A 26,253-nucleotide genomic window follows, 5' to 3' on the forward strand; every position below is an offset into this window, starting at 1 on the left:
TGAGAGCTTGTTACGTCTTTCCTCCTCCCCTCCTGTTTTCACTCATATAGATATTTTGTAAGTACTTTAAAGTATACTCCAACATGAACAATAAAATTATTTATTCTTTTTGCCAATATTTTAATGTGTACAGGCGACATAAGATACAAGCTGACTGTAAACAAGGTCTTCCTCCAATGGCCATGAAGAACCAATACAGCCCTGCACATAAAACTGCCAGTGTTGCCTTTTAAAGGGGAACTATCAGCAGGTTAGACAAATCTAACCTGCTGATATGTCCCTATTGCACAGGGTGCTGAGGATGAAGATATGTCTTCCTCCTCAGCACTGTTCTGGTGCAGTCGTGTGCTCCACTGTCTGGTGAGACCGTTAGGAGCACGGCCCATCCCATAGCGCCAATCTTCCCCTGGCCAACCTGCATCTTTCTAATGATAATGAATGGAACAGGCCTGATCGGCGTTACGGGGGCGGGCAGTGCTCCTAACGGTCTTAACGGACTGTGGAGCACACAACTAACTGCACCAGAACAGTAGCGAGGAGGACGATAAGAGACATACCTTCCTCCTCAGCCTCTCCTGTGCAATAGAGACATATCAGCAGGTTAGATTTGTAGTTCCCTTTTAAATGGGTATTCCAGCATTTAAAAATAAATTATATACTGCTGTGGACATAGAAAAAGCTGCCGGCCCTTTATCAGCTCCAGTTTTCTCAGCTTCTGCCTGCTGCCAGGATAAGAGCTTGGAGAAGGACCTGACTGTTCAGCCAATCACTGCCCACAGTAGTGTCCTGTCTCGGACAGTGATTGGCTCAGTGGACATGCTCCAACTTCTCTTCCTGGACAAAGGCAGAAGAAACAAGCACTGGGGACCTTAAAGAGCTGAATGAGAGACATACCTACGGGGGACCAGGGGTAGGTAACTATAGCTTTTTTTTTTTTTTTATTTCCCTATAGCTCCAAAAATATACATTTTTTTATTGCCAGAATATCCCTTCAAGCTTATATTTCTCTAAAGTTTTTAATCAATACCCATGTTGCCCTACTATATTTGCATTTATATATAAGAATGATTTTTGTCATGGCCACAGATCACATATCCAGTGTCCCACCATGACCCCTGACCTTCAACAAAGACTGACTAGTCCGTACACATTTCCACCTCATCTTCTTCCCAGCCGCCTCATTTCTTCTTAAATATCACGTACAGACCAGAAAGCCTGATCTCCTCTAATAGCACATTCCACAGTAACCTACCATGCATTCATCTGAAGGGTACGCCCTGGGTTTACAGGCTTGACGCTTGACGTATTCCTATGCTCTGTTGCCCGAGGAGCGTGTCATTGTATTTTCGGAATTTAAAAATGATTGAAATTAGAGTGTCGCTTGGAAGGAAACCAACCCCTTGGGGCTCGGAATATGCCAACCTTCTTCCTGTTGAAGCAAGACAATTTGGCCCTAAAATATAAATATGCTTGAATGTATCAGATGTATTGGTTATCCTGAGTTTCTACATTTGTGCATATGTATCGGGCCAGGCTTATGGGGCTGGGGGCTGTACCATGGTTTGCCATAAGGAATCTTTGTATTCATTACGGCAGGGGTAGGGAACCTTGGCTCCCCAGCTGTTGCAAAACTACAACTCCCATCATGCCTGGACAGCCAAAGCTAAAGCTTTGGCTGTCCAGGCATGATGGGAGCTGTAGTTTTGCAACAGCTGGAGAGCCAGGGTTCCTTACCCCTGCATTACGGTATATGTATCTCACAGACGCCACAGATGTAGTTCTAAAAAAAAAAAAAAACCTGCTTCCGTTGCACTGAAAGCTTTAGATGTCAAAGGCCTAAATTGAGTAATTCCAGGCCAATTATGGCCATAAAAGAGATAGAGCACATACTGAAATAAGACAGATGACTGTAATACCTGTCCCTCAAAACTCCGGCCAAACTAATTCAGTCCTTCGACGAAACATGAATTTATGTAAATCCTCTAATAATAGACATGTCCAGCATCTGGGATGTCAGGGACATCCATACTAAAGATGAGCTATGGAAACCTCGCTCATCATAAGATTTATTATCGGAGAACATCTGGTGTGGAATAAACGGGGTATTCTCATAGAGAGACGTCATACTGATAGGATATCCCATTACTTGTTGGGGGTCTGATCACTGATGTGAAGAAAGAAGGGGCCACAGGGCTGATCCAGCATGGCAGGATCTTCGTAGTCTTTGGCTATGTGTATTGGAGCTCCATCCCCTCATCTGCAGCTGCCAACTGCTGGCTGGATGGCTGCTTGGTAAGATGGCTTCCAATGTGACCTGAAGACACCACTCTGGATGCAGTGTACCGCAATCGAGGAGGCAGAGTCATGTGGATGGATGGATGGATGGATGGATGGAGGAGCCAGCAGCAGGGGATGGGGAATGGGGGGCACAACAATGTACAACATGGTGCACAAAGCTAACAGCACTATATATCATTAAAGGGGTATTCCCCGGAAAAATTGTTTTACACCATGTAATAGCCCACCCATAGCTTTACATATTGGGCAAAGCAAGTTATTATGTGTTTTGAGTGTTTTTGGTGCTTTTTCTGCTTTCTCACCCCCTTTGGATTAAAAAATGGAGCTAAACAGAGTCCACTGCTCCTTTCTCCTGGCAGCCACCGTCCGTGTCGGGGATCACATGTACTCCATCTCTTTAATGGGCTGGGTTAGCAATTATAACCCTATAACCCTGCCCACTGAAGAGATGGATGACAGTCTCTCCCTGGCAAACAGCATGCCAGCACAGCTCCACTGGCAACCCCCCTACCCGGAGGCACACAGCTGGCCCGGTCCTGTTCTCCCTTAGCCTGCCAAAGGTCCCCTTTAAAAAACTGCTGTAAGGTGTTCAATTTAAAATATTACTGAATAAAAATTACTAGTAATTTTTCCATTGAAAGCAATGTAAAACAAACCAACAAACACTGTGGGGTTTTTATTGGGGTTTTGCCAGGCTTAAGCCAGGCTTACTGTACCAGCCACCCACTCTGCAGTTACAGTACCGGCCACCCACTATTCAGGGAATGTACCAGCCACCCACTATGCAGAGGGACTGTGTCGGCCACCCACTATGCAGGGACTGCACTGGCCACTCACTATGTAGGGACTGCACTGGCCACCCATTATGCAGGTACTGCACTGGCCACCCACTATGCAGGGACTGCACTGGCCACCCACTATGCAGGGACTGCACTGGCCACCCATTATGCAGGGACTGCACTGGCCACCCACTATGCAGAGGGACTGTGCCGGCCACCCACTATGCAGGGACTGCACTGGCCACCCACTATGCAGGGACTGTACCGGCCACCCATTATGCAGGGACTGCACTGGCCACCCACTATGCAGAAGGACTATGCCAGCCACCAACTATGCAGGGACTCCATTGGCCACCCACTATGCAGAGGGACTGTACTGGCCACCCATTATGCAGGGACTGCACCGGCCACCCGCTATGCAGGGCCTTTACCGACCACCCACTATGCAGGGATTGTACCGGCCACCCACTATGTAGGGACTGTACCGGCCACCCACTATGCAGGGACTGCACCGGCCACCCACTATGCAGGGACTGCACCGGCCACCCACTATGTAGGGACTGTAATGGCTCCGTTCAGGTGATTGAGGCTGCAGCATTTGACACTAACAAGTTAACCCACAATTGATTAGATAAGTCAGTTTAGACCATCTGTAAGGTGTGCGACCCCGCAGACACCCTGAGGAAGCTCTCAGATCCCAGACTCCTGGTGCTTTTCAAGAATTTTGAGCACATCCCATTGAGCTTCTATCAGAATTCCTGACCACATTTTTCTGCATAGGTAAGAATACATTACAGCAGCATTGTTAGCAGTGTTTACAAGGGGTCATGGGTTCAGCTCCAACCAGGGACAGCATCTGCATGGAGTGTGTATATACTTCTCATGTGTATATGTGTTCTCCAATTTCCTTCCAAAAACATACAGGTTAGTCGGTTGAGTATACGTGTGAGTGTTTTAGAATATTCTGATGCTTCTGTATATAATGACATCCCGTACAGTCATTTGACTGCTGCACCCAATCCCTGGCTTCAGAAGTCTTCATGTCTTCCCAGTGCTTCATGCTGGGATGGTGCTCAGGCACCGTGCACAGGACCAGGTGGCGGTTCAAAAAAAGGACTGCGGCACAGGCGGTGGTCTATTCATGTTAAAAAAAGAATAAAACTATGTACCGTATTTTCCGGCATATAAGACAACTGTTTAACCCCGAAAAATCTTCTTAGAAGTAGGGGGTCGTTTTATACGCCAGTTATGGTTACCCCATACGGTGGGGGAGCTTAAAAATGGCCCCATCCTCACCGTATGGGGCAACCACTATAAAAAACACAGACAGTTAACTCACCTGTGACCCGTTCCCAGCAGCCGTGCATCTCCTGTCCCGCTCCCGGCACAGGCAGTGTGACGTACACTGCCTGCGCCGGAGATCTCCGAAGCCTTTGTCATTCTCCCGAAGTTATCCCGGCAGCTGAGCGTCACCGAGCTTCTCTGATGAGAGGCTCGCCTGCTCGGGAGAAGAGCTTTGGGGATCTCCGGTGCAGGCAGTGTATGTAACACTGCTTGCCCTGGGAACGCAACTGGAGACAAGCGGCTGCCGGGAATGGGTCACAGGTGAGTTAACTGTTTGTTTTTTCTTTAGACGCAGTTAATCCCTGCCTTACCGCAGCAGGGCTGTGGTCAGCAAGGGTTAACATTTCCCGGCATATAAGGCGAAACCCTGACAATCTTCTTAAAAGTCAGGGGTCGTCCTGTACGCCAAGTTGTCTTTTACACCGGAAAATACGGTAACTAGTGGTACATTCGCTTTAAGATCGACCATTGAGCAGCTCAGAGCTTATAGCCTAGACTGACATTCTTTGGTAAGTTAACCCTTTCCTTGTTACAAACCACCAGTGATTAATAGTGATCATTTCTCCAAAGACTACTATTTAATATGCGGCCAATTAATGTCCCATCTCCCGGTCCTGGACCTGCAGTATTGATCCGTCTCTCCTCCCTGGGCAGCTTCATTACACAGTATGGTTATTAAACAGATGCCACAAAAAATAATCAGCTATATGCAAAGACGGCTACCCGGCTGTACAATAATTGGCTCACATCTACACCGTATATTTTTTATAACAACTACATAATGGTAAGCTAAGCCCAATCTGTATAAAACCTGATTACATGTAAAGACCCCATTCACAAAGCAATGGCTCCAGGTTAATAACTATCATTAAAAGGGATTTCTAGTCATTTTCTCATAAAACTCATTTACAGGAGGTCATGGCTTCAGTAATTCCCAGCTCTAAAGCATAAGCACTTGTTCCACTCTGCAGAATAGGAGACGTCGTCTGTCATTGGACCAACCTCTACATAGGAACAAGTAACAGCAGAAGGCGAAACGTGACGCATTATAGCAAATTAAAGGAAAAGTTTTCAGGCTGTCAGCGAGCTTGAGAGTGAAGGCATAGCCATATAAATGGAATTTCCTGCAGCTGAACAAATCTCAAGTGGTTTGCTACAATGTATCATTCTGAAGGCTGCTGTTTAAACTGGATACAATTGTATCTGGTTCTCAGCTGATAGCCGGCTAGGTACATACGGGGCTATCCTGTGAATGTCAACAAGTGGCAGTCGTGGGAAAACGGTGAATAGTCAAAATACTGGAAACTTTCATTTATAAGGGCATGTGCACACTACGGAATCCCGACAACACCCGTTGCGGATTCTGTAGCTTGCACCCGCTTGCGAACTCTGGCGGACGCGTGCATCTCTGCTGCCCCCGTAGGCAGGTGCAAGCTGCAGAATCCGCAACGGGTGTTCCATCCGGATTCTGTAGTGTGCACATACCCTAAGGCAGTGATTTTCAACCAGTGTGCCGTGGCACACTAGTGTGCCGCGACACATGGTCGGGTGTGCCGCGGGGAAAGTTCCCCAAACTATGGTGCCCCTGTGAAACAGGAGAAAACAATGGGAGAGAGAAACCTGGGGATGGGGGAGAAACAGGGGAGAGAAGCAGGGGGGAGAGAAACATGGGGATGGGGGAGAGAAACAGCGGAGAGAAGCAGGAAGGAGAGAAGTTTGGTGGAGAGAAGCAGGGGGGAGAGAAGTATGGTGGAGAGAAGCACAGGAGAGAAGCATGGGGGAGAGAAGCACATGAGAGAAGCATGGGGGAGAGAAGCACAGGAGAGAAGCAGGGGGGAGAAGTATGGTGGAGAGAAGCAGGGGGGAGAAGCATGGGGGAGAGAAGCACAGGAGAGAAGCAGGGGGGAGAAGTATGGTGTAGAGAAGCACAGGAGAGAAGTAGGGGGGAGAAGTATGGTGGAGAGAAGCACAGGAGAGAAGCAGGGGGGAGAAGTATGGTGGAGAGAAGCACAGGAGAGAAGTAGGGGGGAGAAGTATGGTGGAGAGAAGCACAGGGAAGAAAACAGGCCCAGGTTTCACACTGAGTATAAATACATTTAGAATCTATATTATTAACTATATGTATAATATGTACTGTTTTAGTGTTATTTTGTGCCATTTTGGTTGGTGGTGTGCCCCGGGATTTTTTAAGTATAAAAAGTGTGCCGCGGCTCAAAAAAGGTTGAAAATCACTGCCCTAAGGCTATGTTTACACAACGTATATATTTTCGTAAAACCACAGCCATTGTATGACGGCCGTGATTATTACGGAAATATACGTTGCCTTACCGTCTATGGGATCCCGGACAGAGCGTATATAGATGGTATACACTCCGACCAGGATCCCTATTCAGTGCACTGCGGCGCAAAAGATCATCCGGACGGTACTGCAGTACTGACCAGGATGATCTTTTCAGAGACCGGACAGACGGGTCACTGAACAGCCGGTGTCTTACACTGTGTGAACATGGCCTAAAACTGGAATACACCCATTGCTATATTGGGCATTCCTTTTTTCCATAGCTGCAATTAAACCACAGGACTGGACATGTACAATCCTTCTCCTGGCTTCCTCACCCACCATCCTGCTCTTCCCAAATGCAGAATGAAGATCTGGTTGCTTCAAACACCAGGAGAAGACTACATGACTACATCAATGAAAGGTGAATGGGTGTATCCAAGCAGGTATGGGGCCATGAATAAGAGGACATGGGCTGCCTATCTATGGGCTCTTCTCATGCCATGTCAGGAACTGTCCAGAGCAGGAGAGGTTTTTTTATGGGGATTTGCTACTGCTCTGGACAGTTCCGGACATGGACAGAGGTGGCAGCAGAGAGCACTGTGTCAGACTGGAAAGAATACACCACTTCCTGCAGGGCATACAGCAGCTGATAAGTACTGGAAGACTTGAGATTTTTGATTAGAACTAAATTACAAATCTATATAACTTTCTGGCACCAGTTGATTTGAAAGAATTTTCTTTTGCTGAACTATGACAAATGCATCATAAATAATATAGTAGTTTAATTATCTTGAGTTAATGGAAAGTTTAGAATCTTCCCAGCTTGTATATGTTGCTCTAAGAACTATGGATATGTGAGAGGTGGATTTCTGTGATCCAGCAGTGTCGGTGCCGCCATCCTTGGGTGACATAGTGATTGGTCTTGCATGCTGCTGGTATACATTATTAATTCATGAAAACAGGATCCACTGTATCCAGCCAAATACTTCAAGTCAGAGGGAAACTAGAAATCCCTTATGCCAGAGATATGTATTGTGGCTTGGTTTTATAGTTTCTGCCTGGCACAGGGTGACCCGTCATCTGATATGGTGGCAGTAATGTCATTAAATACATATAATGACAGCCAAGGGGACTTGGACCTTCCATCTGGCTGAACGCTAAATCACTGTAATTGGGTTTTAGATGTTGAGAGAGATTGCACAGATTTTACTATAGTGGAAAAGAGATTATGGAGACAGGTGTTTATAGTAGCTTATTGAGCATCTCGGGTCCATGACATATTAAAGGGGTACTCTTTCTTTTAAATCAACTGTTTTTAGAAAGTTATATAGATTTCTAGTTTACTTTGATTTAAAAATCTCCAGTCTTCCAGTAGTTATCATCTGCTGTATGTCCTGCAGGAAGTTGTGTATTGTTTCCAGTCTGACACAGTGCTCTCTGCTGCCACTTCTGTGCATGTCAGGAACTGTCCAGAGCAGTAGCAAATCAACATAGAAAACCTCTCCTGCTCTGGTCAGTTCCTGACATGAACAAGAGGTGGCAGCAGAGAGCACTGCATCAGACTGAAAAGAAAACACCACTTCCTGCAGGGCATATAGTAGCTGATAAGTACTGGAAGACTGCAGATTTTTAAACAGAAGTAAACTACAAATCTATATAACTTTCTGAAAACAGCTGATTTCAAAGAAAAAGATTTTCGCCAGAGTACCCCTTTAAAGAACTGTCTTGGTATTGTCTTTATCTATTTATTTATAATTATCTCCTTTAGGAGGGGGAGGAGACCAATACGTGGGGAGGTGGGGAAACATGTATATACTGTGCAGTCATAAATGAAATGGCACCCTCTTTTTTAGTTCACTTGGTTACAGTTTATTAAAGGACTCCAGACAATAGGATGTCATGGTACCTGTGGTATGGGATTATCACAGGATAGGTGATAGGTATGTTACTGCTGGGATTCCAACCACAATTATAAGAACAAGGGTTCATTTCCCTGTGTGAATGGAGGGGCAGTCAGGCGTGTGGGTGGCCACTGTACTCACTTCCTATTGGACTGATAGGGGTCGTCAAATCCAGTGCTCCACCAATTTTGTAGCTTGTACAGCGAGTGAATGAAGGGTGAGTAAGCATGTTCAAAGAGGTTATCCAGCACTACAAAAACATGGCCACTTTCTCCCAGAGACAGCACCACTCTTGTCTCCAGGTCAGGTGTGGTTTGCAATTAAGCTCCATTCACTTGAATGGAACTAAGTTGCAAAACCTGCAAGCAAACTGGAGACAAGAGCGGTGCTGTCTCTGGAAGAAAGTGGCCATGTTTTTGTAGCGCTCTTTAACCCCACTTAATACCTGGGTGGGGGAGCAGTGAGACCCCCACAACCTGATATGTTTTAGTCTTAAAGGAAACTTATAGCCTCTCCTCTAAGGTGCACAATTTATACTAAAGTGAAGCCCCTATTGCATGGAGCGATTCAGAGGAGCAAGTGCCAACCTGTCAGGTCAGTGCTCACTTGCTCCTTGTTCCCCACTCACTGCCGGTGATATTACACACGCCGAAAGCAAGCGGGTAAGAGCAGGGGGGTCGAGGGGGGGGGGCTGCCTGGGTGATCGCTAAACCCGGGCAGCCCATAAAAGATAGCGGCGGTCTGGTGCCACCACCCCTATTATGCAGCACCACGGCAGCAAAACATTGCCAGCTGATTCAGCCTGTTGGAAGACAACGATCAGCCGACATCATTATTAGTCTTAGTCAGGTTCCCATATGGGTAGGAAGCAAGACAAGAGACAGCTAACAGTTTCTCCTCAGCTTACTCTACACAACACTATGCAGTGTTAAACTCCTACAGGAGAGGACAAGTCAGAGATCATCTCAACCCACGCCATGGAATAGGAGAGTCACAGTGCAGGACAGTATCCACAGACAGAAAACAAGATAGGAACTGATCCAGATAGAGCAAAGTTGCTAAAGCCTATGAACTCTATCTCGCAGCGTGGTTGTAAGCAGGGAACCCTCAGCATTCCGCTCATACCAGGTAACAGGATCTGGGGCTTGTGTCACTCTCATAGGACGGGTCCCCCTGTACTGGTGGGCATAAAGTGGTGTGAAGACTCAAAGGTCAAACACAAGCACAAGTATTCTCTTCTTCTTTTTCTTCTAAAGTATTCTTCTACCTCATCCTCCAACATCCCAGCAGATCACAGTACTACATGGGTTGGGACTTACACAACATCCTCCTCTCTGCTCCTCTGATCCTTTGTATCTCTCAACACACAACTCAGTCAACATGACTGTACTCTTTACTGTATCCCTATCACAGATCTGGATCCTGTATTGTCAAGTGTACTACCGAGTGAATTATCAAGTGTTTTCTCAAGAGAAACGTATCCTGTCAATGCACAGCAAAAATTAAAGAGATTTATGATAAAAAGACTCTGTGATTCTTCGCCCCACACCAACACAGTGTACACTACATCCTTGCGACACTTCCCCTTTCTGTGGGTGGCGGTACAACCCAAGGGACCCCGTAGCAACCCGGCAGGTCACTGACCACAGGGAAAAAAGGTGTAACTGGCACTTTAAAATAAAAGCAGGTGTGCCACCATAACTGTGTGCCCAACCGGCACTGGCGTCATCACACAACATCTCAGGGTCCGACTACATCTCGGCCAACCACCACAAAAGTGGCATCACACCTCACCATCTACCGGCCGTTCCTCCGCCATAGCACCGCAGGGGTCACCACAAAAGCATTCATAAAAAGCTGTATTTCATGAGAATAAGCCTATATAAAATCTAGAGTACATGGACTTATAGTTGTCAGGGCACCATGGCTATACGTTCCTAGAAGTGTTTAGCAAATTTGCCAAACTGTTCAGGATCGGCCATGTTCTCCGAACCCAAACGTTCGGCATGTGACTCCTGGTGGCTTGAGAAAATGGATGCTTCTTTAGGACTGCCAGGAAAACATGGATACAGCCTATGGCTATACCCATATATTCCAGGACTTCCTAGGGCGGCACCCAATTTCTCCAGCTACCAGGAGTCACATGCCAAACTTTTGGGTTCGGAAACGTTGCCAAACCAGAACAGTTTGGCAAGTTTGTTACACACTAGTTCTTAGTTGTGAGGTCACATACGAGCAGGGTCATTACTCACAATAACATGATGCAATGGACATACTCTCTTTATGTGCTCAGCACTTACATTGCACATTACACAACACTGATCCATACAAGTGTCTTGGCTTACGTAAGGGAATATTTCATAATAAATGGCAGCATTCTGGCTTGAAGGACCAATGCATCTGCTGTATAACGTGTAGGCTTATTAATGTATAGCTATATATCAATGACATACCCAGTATACATGTGTTATATTATATGTATACACTAGATGGAAGCTATGCAAGAAGATGCTGGGAATCAAGCAAAGGTAAAGGGAATCACTGAGAAATCCATAACGTCTTCCTTCTTCCTACTGTATATGCACTTATACACAGCACCAATCAGTGAGTAGGACCACCCACCTGACTACTGCCAATAAATGAATAGGACCACCCACCTGACAACTGCCAATCAATGAGTAGGACCACCCACCTGACTTCAACTAATCAGTGAGTAGGACCACCCACCTGACTACTGCCAATCAGTAAGGACCACCCACCTGACTACAGCCAATCAGTGAGTAGGACCACCCACCTGACTACTGCCAATCATTGAGTAGGAACACCCACCTGACTACTGCCAATCAGACTTCCAGTACTAATCAGCTGCTGTATGTCCTACAGAAAGTGGCGTATTCTTTCCAGTCTGGAGAGCAGGAGAGGTTTTCTATGGGGATTTGCTCCTGCTCTGGACAGTTCCTGACATGGACAGAAGTGGCAGGAGAGAGCACTGTGTCAGACTTCCTGCAGGACATACAGCAGCTGATAAGTACTGGAAGACTGGAGATTTCTTAATAGAAGTAAATTACAAATCTCTTGCACCAGTTAATTTGAACTACCCCTTTAACCTCATATAACCATCTAAAGACTAAAGACAGTAGATCCCACAGGATCTACCACAGGTCTAATGCTTATTAAGGTGTCCAGATAGCCCTGTAACATCTGCCATTAGGAATAAAGGCTTTGTCTAGTTGGACATTTGTTTTGGATGGTTTGGTTCACCCTGTGATAAGCGGTATCGGGGATGTTCGTCAGGTATCACCCATCAGGTAGCATGCCTGGTCACCCACAACCAATTATGTCAATAAATTAAGGTATTGGTTGATAACTATCAGTGTTAAGGGGTTTCTACACAGTATCTACTGTATACAACTATGACTGCCTGACATCCCTGTTAAGGGTCGACCCTCACGGACATATCTTTTTGTACCATCCGGCATCTGGGAATGATTATTTCCCAAGGAATAAGGACTCAATAATCAGGTTAACCCGCTCTCAGTAAATTAACTTCTGGACTGGCCTCTTGCTACTTTGCACATCCTGTAATGTCTTACATAAGTCACTGTAGGGCCGATAGTCATCTGGCGTATGGCAGACAAAGGCTCTGGGTCTACAAATAGGAAGCATTCCTCTCCTGATGAATATATAAGCAGGGTCTTTCCAATTCTACACCACTAACATTAATAATGCAGACAGTGCTATAAAGGCATTAAAGGGACGGCACCAAAAACTACAGCTGCTCCATGCAAGGGAATCACTCATTCATCATTTATGGCCCCTACGTGGTAAAGTACGGCAGTCCGCTAAATGTTTTCTTGTTTAACTATGATAAGTAGTTCACTATTAAAAAATATAGTAAGGGTTCCATTAGACAACTACATCACTTTAATAAATGAGCGCCAATCTGCTAGATCGGTCCTGGTTTACTGAGTCTATTACATGGCTCAATTATCATGCAGCATGGACTGTATATATATAATAGCCACTGGTGCAACTTCAGAGCCAGTTTCTCAAGTGACAGGTTGTTTAGCCAATCACTGGCTGTGTTGGTCCTGTCCTGGCCAGTGATTGGCTGAGCTGCCTGTCACTTCAGAGACCAGCTCTGAAGTTGTGCTGGAGGCTGAAGGGAGTGGGGTTGAATATAGTGTTTATATCTTGTGTTCTCAATGTGGAGGGGGAGAAAGCTACTGCCAGACTGGTCTCCAGTAGACAGTATTTGCATATCAATGGTTAAAGTTTTAGACACTAATTTAAAATTTGTGTGTATGGGTCCTATAAGACAAAGGGATTTTTCGTTATCTCCAATTAACAATAAATGATGGCAAACGACCTGAAATCGTGTACATACAATACACCAAAGGATTAGCCAACGATTAACAATGATTTTATGGCCTGCTCAAAAGATGCCATCAATGACCTACGAATGTCATGTGATCGCTGCCTGCATACACACGGGAAGATTATCGCTTAAGTTCGAACGATATAACGATTTTTCTGACAATAATCTTTCCGTGTAATAAGGCCCTAAGCCATCGATCCCATCTTTTGAACTGACCACAAAATCAATGTTAGCCATTTGCTAATCATTCAGTGTATATACACATCGTTCTTTTCTTTTTTACTATTGTTCATATACTAGAGTAACGCATGACTATCGTTCCGTGTATTATGGTGAATGATTTCAGGTTTTTTGCAACAGCGCTCGTTTGCTATCGTTTATTGGAGAAAATGAAAAATTGCTTCATCTAATAGAAGAGGAAACTGCAACCAATGGACCTATTAAGCTAGGTTTTGTGGTTATACGGTCACAGAAACTATATTCAGATACTTTCAGCTCTCCCCACTCCATGTCTATAATTTTACACACCTAGTCACAAAACGTAGTACCCTAGGGATGGATATTTCTGCATTGCATGATAGGCGGCAATGCAAACTTACACTATCTACAGAGGCATAACAGGGGAGATGCCTACCATGGGGGGCACTATCTACCGGGGGGGGATACCAGGTGAGATACCGAACATATGCTATCTACGGGCCAAGGGCTAACAAACAGGGGGACTGCCTACAGAGGGATGGGAAGGAGAGAAGGACCCAATCAAAAGTTTGCTATGGGACCCAGGCCTTTCTATTCACACCCCTGATCAATCCCCAGAGAAGAACATAAAATTAGTAACTATGTATTAAAACAATGATTAGTGATGATGTAATGTATAATTCCTGGCAGTACAAAGCGTCTCTCCTGGGCAGGTAAGGAACACCTCAATGTAAAGAACACCTGCTGGGATTTCATTTGTGTAATTGAAAGATAAATAATATAAAGGCTGGTAACCATAATAAAGCTGCGCTACACATACAAGTGTGTAATAACAGAGACAATAAGCGGACTGTGTGTCATCCGCCAACATTCAGATGAGTTATCAAACAAGCACACCTCTGAGTCTGAGAGTGAGAGCTTCCACTAACTAAAGGGATAGAGAGAGTTATAGACAATAAAAAGATTATAACCTTATGTAAATCACTTCCAGATGGGCTGGCGGCGGTTTCCCGCTGATTGATTTGCTGTGGTAATATAAGGGTGATGTATATACACAATGATGACCTGTGGTATACGTGATCCATAGACTGATGAGTTTTTACACATGTCTTGGTGAAAGGACAACAATGGGTAAAGACATCACTTACTTTAGAGCTCTACTACACAAGACGATTATTGTTATAGTTTTGGAATTTTATTGATAATCGTTTTATGTAAATACATGCAACGATCAGACGACCAACGAGAAATCGCTCATTGTTCGTTTGGTGCTGACACTAAAATCATTGTTAATCGTTCAGTGTAATTCCACATCGTTCCTTCATTTGCTGGGATCAGATGGAGTAACCGATCGTAGTAACAATCGTGACTAATGACTATTGTTCTGTGTAATATGGGGAACGATTTCAGATTAACGAAAAACAATCTTGTTTGCAATGGCATATCGTCAAAAATCGTTTTTTTCTAATAGGACCCTTAGGGGGAGATTTATCAAACATGGTGTAAAGTGAAACTGGCTCAGTTGCCCCTAGCAACCAATCCGATTCCACCTTTCATTCCTCACAGACTCTTTGGAAAATGAAAGGTGGAATCTGATTGGTTGTTAGGGGCAACCAGGGCCGCCATCAGGAATTTCGGGGCCCCATACAACCAAAGTGTCTGGGCCCCCCCACATTAATAAAAAAAAAAAAAAAAAAAATTGTGTGTTTGCCCCACGCCTTGCTGGGAGGTATAATTTGGTTCAGATCAATTCTAGAGAACTGGCTCATATTCCCCATTTTCCCCAGTGGCTTAAAATGTAACCTCTGTTATACCGTTATAAAATTGTAGAAATTAAATGTGAACAAGGTGCAATTCAAATAGACACTTACTTGTATAGCTGCCTCTTGTGCTCTGTATGCAGTGCATTATATTCACCCTTGCAACGTACAATTTATAGCGTGTCTACAAGCCCAGCGGGGCTCATTATGATGGAGACTAAAACTTATACAAGAGTGGGGTAGGGGTTCCCCTGTATTCAGAATGCTGTTGAGTACTAGGCAATGCCCCGTTTGGGGTTATTGAATTTCGAGGGTCTGGGGGGCTGTTTGATTTGTATATGTTCCCCAATATCCCCCCCCCCCCGGTATGCTCACTAACATAGAATATGTTGATAAGGCTAATATAATGAGGCTGTTCCATGTTAGTGAGCATATACAAATCATCCCCCCCCCAGGCAGACTAGTTTAGCTCACCCAAGCCAATGATAGCGAATACATGGCGGTGAGAACGCTTTCTAGGAGATCCTGTTTGTGCAGCAGAGGTGTCTTTATCCTGCTCTGCATAGACCCTCGAAATACAATAATCCCAGACAGGGCATTGCCTAGCACTCAGCAGCATTCTGAATACAGGGGAACCCCTACCCCACTCTTGTATAAGTTTTAGTCTCCATCATAATGAGCCCCGCTGGGCTTGTAGACACGCTATAAATTGTACGTTGCAGGGGTGAATATAATGCACTGCATACAGAGCACAAGAGGCAGCTATACAAGCAAGTGTCTATTTGAATTGCACCTTGTTCACATTTAATTTCTACAATTCTATAACTGTATAACAGAGGTTACATTTTAAGCCACTGGGGAAAATGGGGTATATGAGCCAGTTCTCTAGAATTGATCTCACACACAGACACCAGCACACATGTATACAGACACCAGCACACGTGTATACAGACACCAGCACACATGTATACAGACATACAGACACCAGCACACCAGGGCACGATGAAGTTTGAACTTCTGCAACCTGGAGAAATCACCTGATATCACCTGCAGTCCTATGTAACACCACATAACACAGTGGTATCTCTGAGTACAGATAATGTAGTAGTCACCTGCAGTCCTATGTAACACCACAGATAACACAGTGATATCTCTGAGTACAGATAATGTAGTAGTCACCTGCAGTCCTATGTAACACCACAGATAACACAGTGATATCTCTTGAGTACAGATAATGTAGTAGCTATCACCTGCAGTCCTATGTAACACTACAGATAACACAGTGATATCTCTGAGTACAGATAATGTAGTAGTCACCTGCAGTCCTATGTAACACAACAGATAACACAGTGATATCTCTGAGTACAGATAATGTAGTAGCTGTCACCTCGGGGCGCCCCTACTAAATGATGTTCTACAAAATAAGAAAAGTGTCATACAGGGACTCACAGGTGACGTCTTCTTTGATCTGAGGCGTCACTTTCCCTTTTCCTCTCCATCCGGCCCAGACCTCCATGATGATTCCTTCCAGATACGTTTCATCCCCTTAGAACCTGCGAGACAAACAATTTAGGCTCCGCACATTTCTAGCAACTTCCTTTCCTTTCTCCCCCCTGTAGGCTCCCATAGTAACTGCGCTGTGTGGGATGCCCCCTGTATGTAGGATTCCCAGCTGTGCCCCCATGAGCTAATAATGCCCCCAGAGGTACCCCCATGAGCTAATAATGCCCCCAGAGGTGCCCCCATGCACTAATAATGCCCCCAGAGATGCCCCCATGAGTTAATAATGCCCCCAGAGGTGCCCCCATATACTAATAATGCCCCCAGAGGTGCCCCCATATACTAATAATGCCCCCAGAGGTGGCCCCATATACTAATAATGCCCCCAGAGGTGGCCCCATATACTAATAATGCCCCCAGAGGTGCCCCCATATACTAATAAGGCCCCAGAGGTGCCCCCATATACTAATAATGCCCCCAGAGGTGCCCCCATATACTAATAATGCCCCCAAAGGTGCCCCCATATACTAATAATGCCCCCAAAGGTGCCCCCATGAACTAATAATGCCCCCAGAGGTGCCCCCATGAACTAATAATGCCCCCAGAGGTGCCCCCCATATACTAATAATGCCCCCAGAGGTTCCCCCATGAGCTAATAATGCCCCCAGAGGTGCGCCCATACACTAATAATGCCCCCAGAGGTGCGCCCATACACTAATAATGCCCCCAGAGGTGCCCCCATATACTAATAATGCCCCCAGAGGTGCCCCCATACACTAATAATGCCCCCAGAGGTGCCCCCATACACCAATAATGCCCCCAGAGGTGCCCCCATACACCAATAATGCCCCCAGAGGTGCCCCCATATACTAATAATGCCCCCAGAGGTGCCCCCATACACCAATAATGCCCCCAGAGGTGCCCCCCATATACTAATAATGCCCCCAGAGGTGCCCCCATACACCAATAATGCCCCCAGAGGTGCCCCCATATACTAATAATGCCCCCAGAGGTGCCCCCATACACCAATAATGCCCCCAGAGGTGCCCCTGTAGACCAATAATGCCCCCAGAGGTGCCCCCATACACTAATAATGCCCCCAGAGGTGCCCCCATATACTAATAATGCCCCCAGAGGTGCCCCCATACACCAATAATGCCCCCAGAGGTGCCCCCGTAGACCAATAATGCCCCCAGAGGTGCCCCCATACACTAATAATGTCCCCAGAGGTGCCCCCATATACTAATAATGTCCCCAGAGGTGCCCCCATACACTAATAATGCCCCCAGAGGTGCCCCTAAAAAAAACAAACATCCTACTCACCTAATCCGCGCTGTGCAGGCAGCAACTCTTCCTCCTCCTCTTCGGGCTCCATCTTGCGAGCCGCAGGGACGGGACTTCCGGCAGACGTGATGACGTCACATCATCACGCCTGCCGGAGGGGCACATGATCACGGCCCGGCCTCCCATAGGCTGCTGGTATGAAGTGCCGGCAGCCTATGGGGGAGAATACAGGAGGAGGACGCTGACAGGTCCTTCTCCTGTATTCTGATCGCTTTAATGTTCCGCCCGCTGTGCGGGCGGAACATTAAAGCGATCAGTGCATCCCGAGAAGCTGCGCGGCCGCAGCTTTTCGGGATGCTCAAAAACAGTTGGCAAGGGGGGCCGTGCGGACCCCCCTAGCGTAGCGGTCGGGGGGCGGCGGCCGGCGGGCCCGCCGGGCCCCCTACCGTGTCTCTTAGGGTCCGGGCCCCATACGGCAGTACCAGTTGTACTGCCCTATCGGCGGCCCTGGGGGCAACTGAGCCAGTTTCACTTTACAGCATGTTTGATAAATCTCCCTATTAGTGTATAATCACTAGGAACTAGGTAATGGAATCAGAGGAGGAGGGGGGCTGCTTGAGGACAATTGGCCGTCTTCGTTACAGGTTTCGTCCAAAATACCAGACACAATAGCACAGCATACTACACTACCATGTTCTGTGTTCTGTACCCAAGTCACTGACTGGCTGAGCGGGGCATCCGTCATGTATCTGCAGTGGAGCTCTGCAGACTGTCAGCGAGGTCTAGGAGCAGGTCATGGTGCTGAGTGGCCACCGAGACAAGTAAATCTACCTTCTTTATGGTTTTCTCCCCATCCCCAGAAGGAAATGATTTTCTATTTTCATTATAAAAAAAAAAGGGATCAAAACAGATGTGATTTTTCTCTTTTTTTAGCCTACACAAAGATGGTTGACCATGTATTTCTGTACGTTAAAAGTAATCATTTAATAAACGGACATGTTAAACGGACTGCAAAACGCAGTGTGAACCCGGCCTTCCATATATGTTTTGTCTGCAGACACTCCACAGTAACCGTATGTGTCTACAATGATATTAATAGATGAGGAACGCCAGTCTTATGTAATACTTGAATCCTATAAGTATATTTTCCACTTCCTAAGTTTCCATTGTTCAATTCATCACTGCACAAAGCCAGATCTACATGTTACAATCCTTCTGGAAAGTGTTTACTAGAAACAAGCAGAAAAACAGATGAAAGCAGATTTCCCGCCTAAAATCCAGAAGATGACAGCTGGAGAAGTGTTCAGCGACCAGGGTGACATGAAGAAGGAAATGTCAGCCCTAAAACGACAGTCCAGAGGTTGGAAAACAAACATCACTCGGAGTGTTCTATGTGCAGCTGTAGAACTATCAAAGCGAGCTAACATCTGGCACAAGCGTGCAAATGTCTCACTGTTCACACTTGTCTGCTGTATAATCTGGGACTGGGAGAAAACGGGAGGGGTGAGTACAACCAGTGGCTCTACAGCTATTTATTATGGGCAGGGGGTGGGGTTTAATAAAGACAATATGCTCACCTGTCCCCGTGTCTGCACTGCGCCGCATCACCAGGCTCCCATACCCCACCGGGTGTCCTCTTCTCCCCGTTTCCAGATACATCACATCTGGGTTGAATGTCACAAGCCGGTGGAATTTAGCCCGCTTAGCCAATCAATGACTGCCAGTCATTGACTGGCTGAGCGGGACATGCGTCAACCAGGTTGTGATGTAGCCGGAGGGGAACTAAGAAGACAGCCGGCTGAGGTGCAGCAGTGGGATGCACCCCTAGCCCGGAATATGTTTTTGGCTCGGCGCCAGACCTCCCCTTTAAGTACAACTCTGAAATGTAACCCAAAACTGACCTCTTCCTCGGCATATGGGCTTGCCCAGATAACGACAGGAAGTGTCCGGGGACTAAGGGACTAGACTGGCGGTATGTGGCCACCAGTGCTGGAGCCAGAGAGGTGAGAGCATGTTACTTCTTTTATTCTCCCCCTCTGCCCGAACTTCTCCTTTAAAGGGGTTATCCAGCGCTACAAAAACATGGCCACTTTTCCCCCTACTGTTGTCTCCAATTCAGGTGCGGTTTGCAAGTAAGCTCCATTTACTTCAATGGAACTGAGTTTCAAAGGGGAAAGTGGCCATGTTTTTGTAGCTCTGGATAAACCCTTTAAAATTACAATATATTTATATTTTTTCTTCTCTAGTTCCCTCCTGCCAGTGTCATGCATCCTCTTTGTACTCCGTGTCCCCACCAAAGTGACAACACATCAGGTGACCACATCTGCCAGTCAACACTGCCAACCATGGTGTCACTGCCAACAGCACGTAACATGTCATCCCTATAGATGTCAGCGCACGTAGAGCAACAACAAAGCACCAGGGATTGTCAGGATTGGAACAAAACAGCTAAAGTGAATACCCTGCAAACTCTGCTAATTCTTTACCCAAATTCCAAGATCTTGGTAAACCCCTAAAGTTTCTGCAGCACTATACAAAGAATGCCACATATACCGATGTGCTCAGAGAAGCCTATTATTATATACAGTGTACTGCTTCCATTATGGCCAAAGAAATGCACCTTTACTGATGGACTTACTGAAGACCGCAAGTAGAGGTTTTTTTTGGAACAAAAGTTAAAAAAAAAAAACTGCAGCGCCAAAGGGAGAAAATGCAGTCTTCTAGTGACTAGTGACAAATTTATAGTAGACTTTTTGCTTTCATGTTTCATGTTACAAGATAGTCAGTCAGTAGTAGGTTCATGGTGTTCTGTCTCAGGGTAGCACAAACTAGTGACAGAGAAGCTAAAAAGAATGATGTATCACTTACATTGTTCTGTGCAGCTGATCCAGAGATCTCCTCCTAAATAACATGGACAATAAGTAGTCCTCTCCATTATGTGCATGAGCCCAGTAGTCCTGGATATTCATGAGAAGCAGAAAACTCCGCCCACCAGCTGCTGATTGGCAGTTATCTACCCGTGTATAGGCAGTCACCTGTCAATCAGCAGCTGGAGGGCGGGAGGAGGGGTGTGACAAGAATCCTATTCTCCTGCATATTAGGAGAACGGCTAAACAGAATTATGTAAGTAATACACCGATCTGTACAGCATTTCTGTCACTAGTTTATGCTGCCCTCATTTAAGGAACCATATACCTAGATTGACAGATTCCCTATAAACTAAGCTTATACTACCCACCAAATGTAATAACAGACAGCATAAGGTTCATAAATGTCAATGGCCAAGTGCAGGTTCATCACGATATAAGTTGAAATCCCAGTGTATACCCAAAAACTAATGTAAAAGGATTAAGTTAGGACTGATGGAGACTGAGCTGCCTGAAATCACATCAATGACAGAAACAAGAGGGTCCTGGGCCATTATCTCTCAATAAAGGAAGTGGGGGGGGGGGGTCACTGTCAGCAGGGGTCCCAGCTGCCTGATATACACTGTTATAACCTTTATTACACATCTGATCTGATATTCATTTGTTTAACTCCTTTCAATAAGACAAACAATGCCGAACATCATAGACATGCGATGGAACAAAACCAGGCACCACCCTCCTCTAAGCTATTTTATAAACATATATTACTACAAGGCGACATTGTATTCCTACTATTATTAGGCGCATTTGCAGCAAGGTTTGCCATGATCAGATTGCAAGGATAATATGTACATGTAAACAATTGGATACTTTGGGTATTATCTTTTTCTGACCTGGATAACCCCTATGTTATCACCATTTCTTCTACAGCAGATCCCATCTGTGGGAATAAAGAGCTATCCCTGTATGTAAATGCAGATCTCCAACCAATATCCCAATAATTATCGGGACAAACAACTGATGAAGAAGAGATCAGCGCCTATTCCGTCTGCCTTAATTCTAGGATTCCATTAGATATCAGCACTGTAGGGAAGCGTTTGGTATGTGCTCATAGACTGGGAGTGTTTACACTTGGCGTGTCTCTAGATTGTTGTCAGTGCAATCTCCGTCCCATACTTCTTGGATTGGAGATCCTGGGGCTCAAGGCTGGGGCACACATATCACAGGATAGGAATACGTGTGGGTGCACGCTCTTCGCATGCTTTACACTACTAGACTGGAATGCTACAACATAGTAGTATTAGCATTCAGACTATTGTCTATTCATATCTTTGGTTGTTCAGGCATGATGGGAATTGTAGTTTTGCGACAGCTGGAGTGTCAAGGTTAGCCATCACTGTCCTAGGAGGAATAAGCCACTGCCAGACACCTCTTAAATTGAGCTGTAACTGGCTGATCCTTTTTTCTCCTGAGATAGGACACCCCCATACAGATGGTCAGCATGTCCTATCAAAATTAGAGGGTTCAGCTGAATATCTATTGTGTTTGGCCACATCAGTCATTTACACATAACCTCTAGATATGACTAATAGGTGGGAGTCTTGTCTCTGGGACCCCATTCACTGTCACAGGGGAAGAATGAATGGCTGAATGGCGAGGGGACCAAACATGTTTACAGCTTCCTCTATTTAAATGTATGGGAGGTATGATAGATATACTATAAAAATCTATGATAAGTCAAATAGAATAGATGATAAATGCACGATCTCTCGGATTTGCTGGTCTCTTATGAGCTTCACACCTGGGGCTGCACAGTGTTACTTGGGAGACACCAGGCTGAGTTTTCATAGCAGAAAGATGCCAGCTTGATTCTCCCATGTAAAGTAAGCACAGCTGACTCCTAAAAGCACCACTGCCAGCGCTGTTTACAGAATGGCAGGACTGGCATTGGTCAGACCACCTATGATCATTCCTTTAGAATACTGGTGTCCATTGCATCATGGGAACAGGTTGGAGCACTGATTTATAGTGCATCTTATTGATATTTTATACCTATAAGTGGTCGGTACTAAGTCCTACAATGTTTTCGCATTAGTACAGGATTGTTAATAACAGTTAATGGCATCAGTGTAAACCATTAAATATAAATATTTGGAGATCTACTAAATATACACAACCATCACTGTTCATGATCTGTCAAAAGCCGAATCCATATTATAGTTAGGATGAAGAATGAATGGAGATCTGCAGCTGATGGTTCTGATACAATAGGCCAGTGACCCCCAACCTGTGCAGTATTATCACCATTGGAGGACCAAAGGTTGGGAAACACTGATGTATAGTGTATGCTATATGTATTTTAAACATATAAGTGGTCGGTAATACAATGTTTGGACAAACTAGCCAAGTGTTGACTAAATATAAGAGATGAATGAAACAATATAAATAATTTCCTATAAATATTTAACGTTCTGCTACGTATACACAAGCCAAATACATATCATGGATGGGATCAAGAACGGATGACATAAGATCTGACATATAATAGGGCTATGTTCGCACATAGTATTTCCAACAGAAACTGGGCAAATCTTTCCATTATAATTTTACCCTGTCAGTTCCATTCCTGATTTTGGTTAAAAAAAAAAAGACTGACAGTAATTCTGTGTGTGAATGTAGCCCATGTAGCTGCACGTTTGCATTGATGTGATGATGCACTACTACATAACAAACACTTATATCTATGGCATATTGATCACTTGATTGATTCACTATATCACTATATCTATGGCATATTGATCAGATTGATTCACTATAAATCAGTGTTCTCCAACCTGTGGACCTATAATTGTTCCGAAACTACAACTCCCATCATGCTCTGCCCTACAACTGGAGAGTCACAGGTTGGGAAACACTGATTTATAGTCAATCTGATCAATATGCCATAGTGTTTGGTATGTATTAGTACATCATCATCACATCAAAGTTTTCTAAACATAACAAATAATGCGAACAATTAAAATATGAATATTTGATGTCCTATTAAGTATACACACCCATCATTCTCAGTGCTCATGATTCTACACATCCAGGTTAGGATAAAAATAAATAAATACATAAAGTAAAATAAAAAATAAAAATTGGATATACAGTATTACTGATAAATCCTACACATCCAGGTTAGGATGAAAAAAATGAATAAATAAAATGCAAAATTAAATAAAAATTAGATATACAGTATTATTGATTAATCCTACACCTCCAGGTTAGGATAAAAAAAAAATGAATAAATAAAATAAAAAAAATGGATATACAGTATTACTGATGAATCCTACATAGATCCTAGGCATCCAGGTTAGGATAAAAAATGAATAAATAAATACAATAAAAAAATAAAAATTGGATTACTGATAAATGTTTTGTTCACTTTTTGCAGCTGTTTCACGATTTGCAGCTGATCGTACCCACCTGAGGCTGTCAGGGCATGATGGGAGTTGTAGTTTTGCAACAGCCTGGGAGCTATACTGCCATAGGGATTATCACTACTGATGTGAATCAATAGACATCAGGTTTGGTGACATGTCTGATGCTGTTTTGCCTCCAGCCCACAATGTGTGTTAGTACAGTACATCACTTTAATGCAGGGATGGGGAATCTTCAGCCCTCCAGCTGTTGCAAAACTACAATTCCCATCATGCCTGGACAGCCAAAGCTTCGCTTTGGCTGTCCAGGCATGATGGGAATTGTAGTTTTGCAACAGCTGGGGAGCTGAAGGTTCCCCATCCCTGCTTTAATGAATGCTTTCCCTAACTTTACTCACCCTGTGAAGAACAAGCCCTTCTTCTCTTATCCCCCACCACCCCCTACAGGTGTCTCTTACCTGAGAGGGATCTTGATGGCCAGGTACCTGTCTATAGCCACAGCCAGCAGGCTGAATATGGAGCTTTGGGTCAGCACCAGCACAAAGCAGGCAAAGAACAAGCAACTGTGGAAATCAGTCTGTAAGCCTATGCTGATGGTGATGGCAAAGGGGATGGCAAGCAGACCCACTGCTATATCAGCCACTGCCAGGGAGACCAGGAAATAGTTGGTGGCATTCTTCAAGGTGCTGTTAATGGCCACTGCCCAGCAGACCAACACGTTCCCTACAATGGACAGGACAGCAATGATCACCTCCAGAGCTATGTAACCTGGATTTATGCTCATTTCCACTGCTGGTTCATAACACATAGGCAGACAGCTTCAGGCATCTGGGGCTGGGAAGAGACAACTCCTGTCCTGGAACTTCAGCAAGACAAGAAGAGGGGGGGATGCGGTTTATATGTCCTGCCAGTGGGGTCCAGCCTGTGCCCACCTGTCACTTCTTGTCCCCAGTGGAATTCTTCACATGACCAAAACCCCATATGGGAGCCGAGCAGTTAGCACACCATCAGGGGATCCAACCTGCATCACATGTCTCAGGGGTCCTGAGCAAGGAGGAGAGAAGACAAGCAGCCGTGTGTGCGCCTTTTACCTGCCCTTAGAGGCGCACACATCACAGCATCAGGAGGCAGAGTATATATATGTATCCAGTAATCCAGTAATCCGCAATGGGATGAGCAGAGCTGTGCAGGCGGCAGGGAGTAGAGCTGTGCTGTAGTGTGCGCTCACTGCCTCCTGCCCTTATACACTGTACAGACCGGAGTGTTTAGGAAACGCGTCAATAGACGCTGCCGCCCCTCCCCCAGTGCTATAGGAGGACCCTCCTCTCACATAGGAGCTCCCTGCACGCCCACTACTCACACACACTTCTCCAGTCCTGGGACTCTGCAGCTGCTGGAGAACAACAACCCCCAGCATGGCCGAGCAGTGTGCCAGCTCCGAATTGCAGCGCTGGCAGGGGGGCAGGACTCACTTATATGCAGTGTGAGTGGGTACAGGTGAGCAGGGTGGCACTGCCAGGACAGGACTCACCTATATGCAGTGTGAGTGGGTACAGGTGTGCAGGATGGCACTGCCAGGACTCACCTATATGCAGTGTGAGTGGGTACAGGTGAGCAGGATGGCACTGCCAGGACAAGACTCACCTATAGGCAATGTAAGTGGGTACAGGTGAGCAGGATGGCACTGCCAGGACAAGACTCACCTATAGGCAATGTGAGTAAGTTCAGGTTTGGAGGATGGCACTGCCAGGACTCACCTATAGGCAGTGTGAGTGGGTACAGGTTTGAAGGATGGCACTGCCAGGACTCACCTATAGGCAGCGTGAGTGGGTACAGGTTTGGAGGATGGCACTGCCAGGACTCACCTATAGGCAGCGTGAGTGGGTACAGGTTTGGAGGATGGCACTGCCAGGACTCACCTATATGCAGTGTGAGTGGGTTCAGGTTTGGAGGATGGCACTGCCAGGACAGGACTCACCTATAGGCAGCGTGAGTGGGTACAGGTTTGGAGGATGGCACTGCCAGGACTCACCTATATGCAGTGTGAGTGGGTTCAGGTTTGGAGGATGGCACTGCCAGGACTCACCTATAAGCAGTGTGAGTGGGTTTAGGTTTGGAGGATGGCACTGCCAGGACAGGGCTCACCTATAGGCAGTGTGAATGGGTTCAGGTTTAGAGGATGGCACTGCCAGGACAGGACTCACCTATATGCAGCGTGAGTGAGTTCAGGTTTGGAGGATG

At 45.6% G+C, this 26,253-nt stretch overlaps 1 protein-coding gene across 1 annotated transcript in view; it reads right to left on the minus strand.

Annotated features, from left to right (window-relative positions):
* The window catches only part of ADORA2B (adenosine A2b receptor), a 60,171-nt gene extending 34,935 nt beyond the window's left edge, over positions 1-25,236 (minus strand). The window contains exon 1 of the mRNA XM_069945961.1: positions 24,471-25,236. Coding sequence (XP_069802062.1) covers positions 24,471-24,820 — 350 coding nt within the window. The 5' untranslated portion in view covers positions 24,821-25,236. The remainder of the gene's footprint in view (positions 1-24,470) is intronic.
* Between the last annotated feature and the right edge of the window lie 1,017 nt (positions 25,237-26,253).

Source organism: Dendropsophus ebraccatus, chromosome 11, assembly GCF_027789765.1.
Source record: "Dendropsophus ebraccatus isolate aDenEbr1 chromosome 11, aDenEbr1.pat, whole genome shotgun sequence".
NCBI classification, from domain to species: domain Eukaryota; kingdom Metazoa; phylum Chordata; class Amphibia; order Anura; family Hylidae; genus Dendropsophus; species Dendropsophus ebraccatus.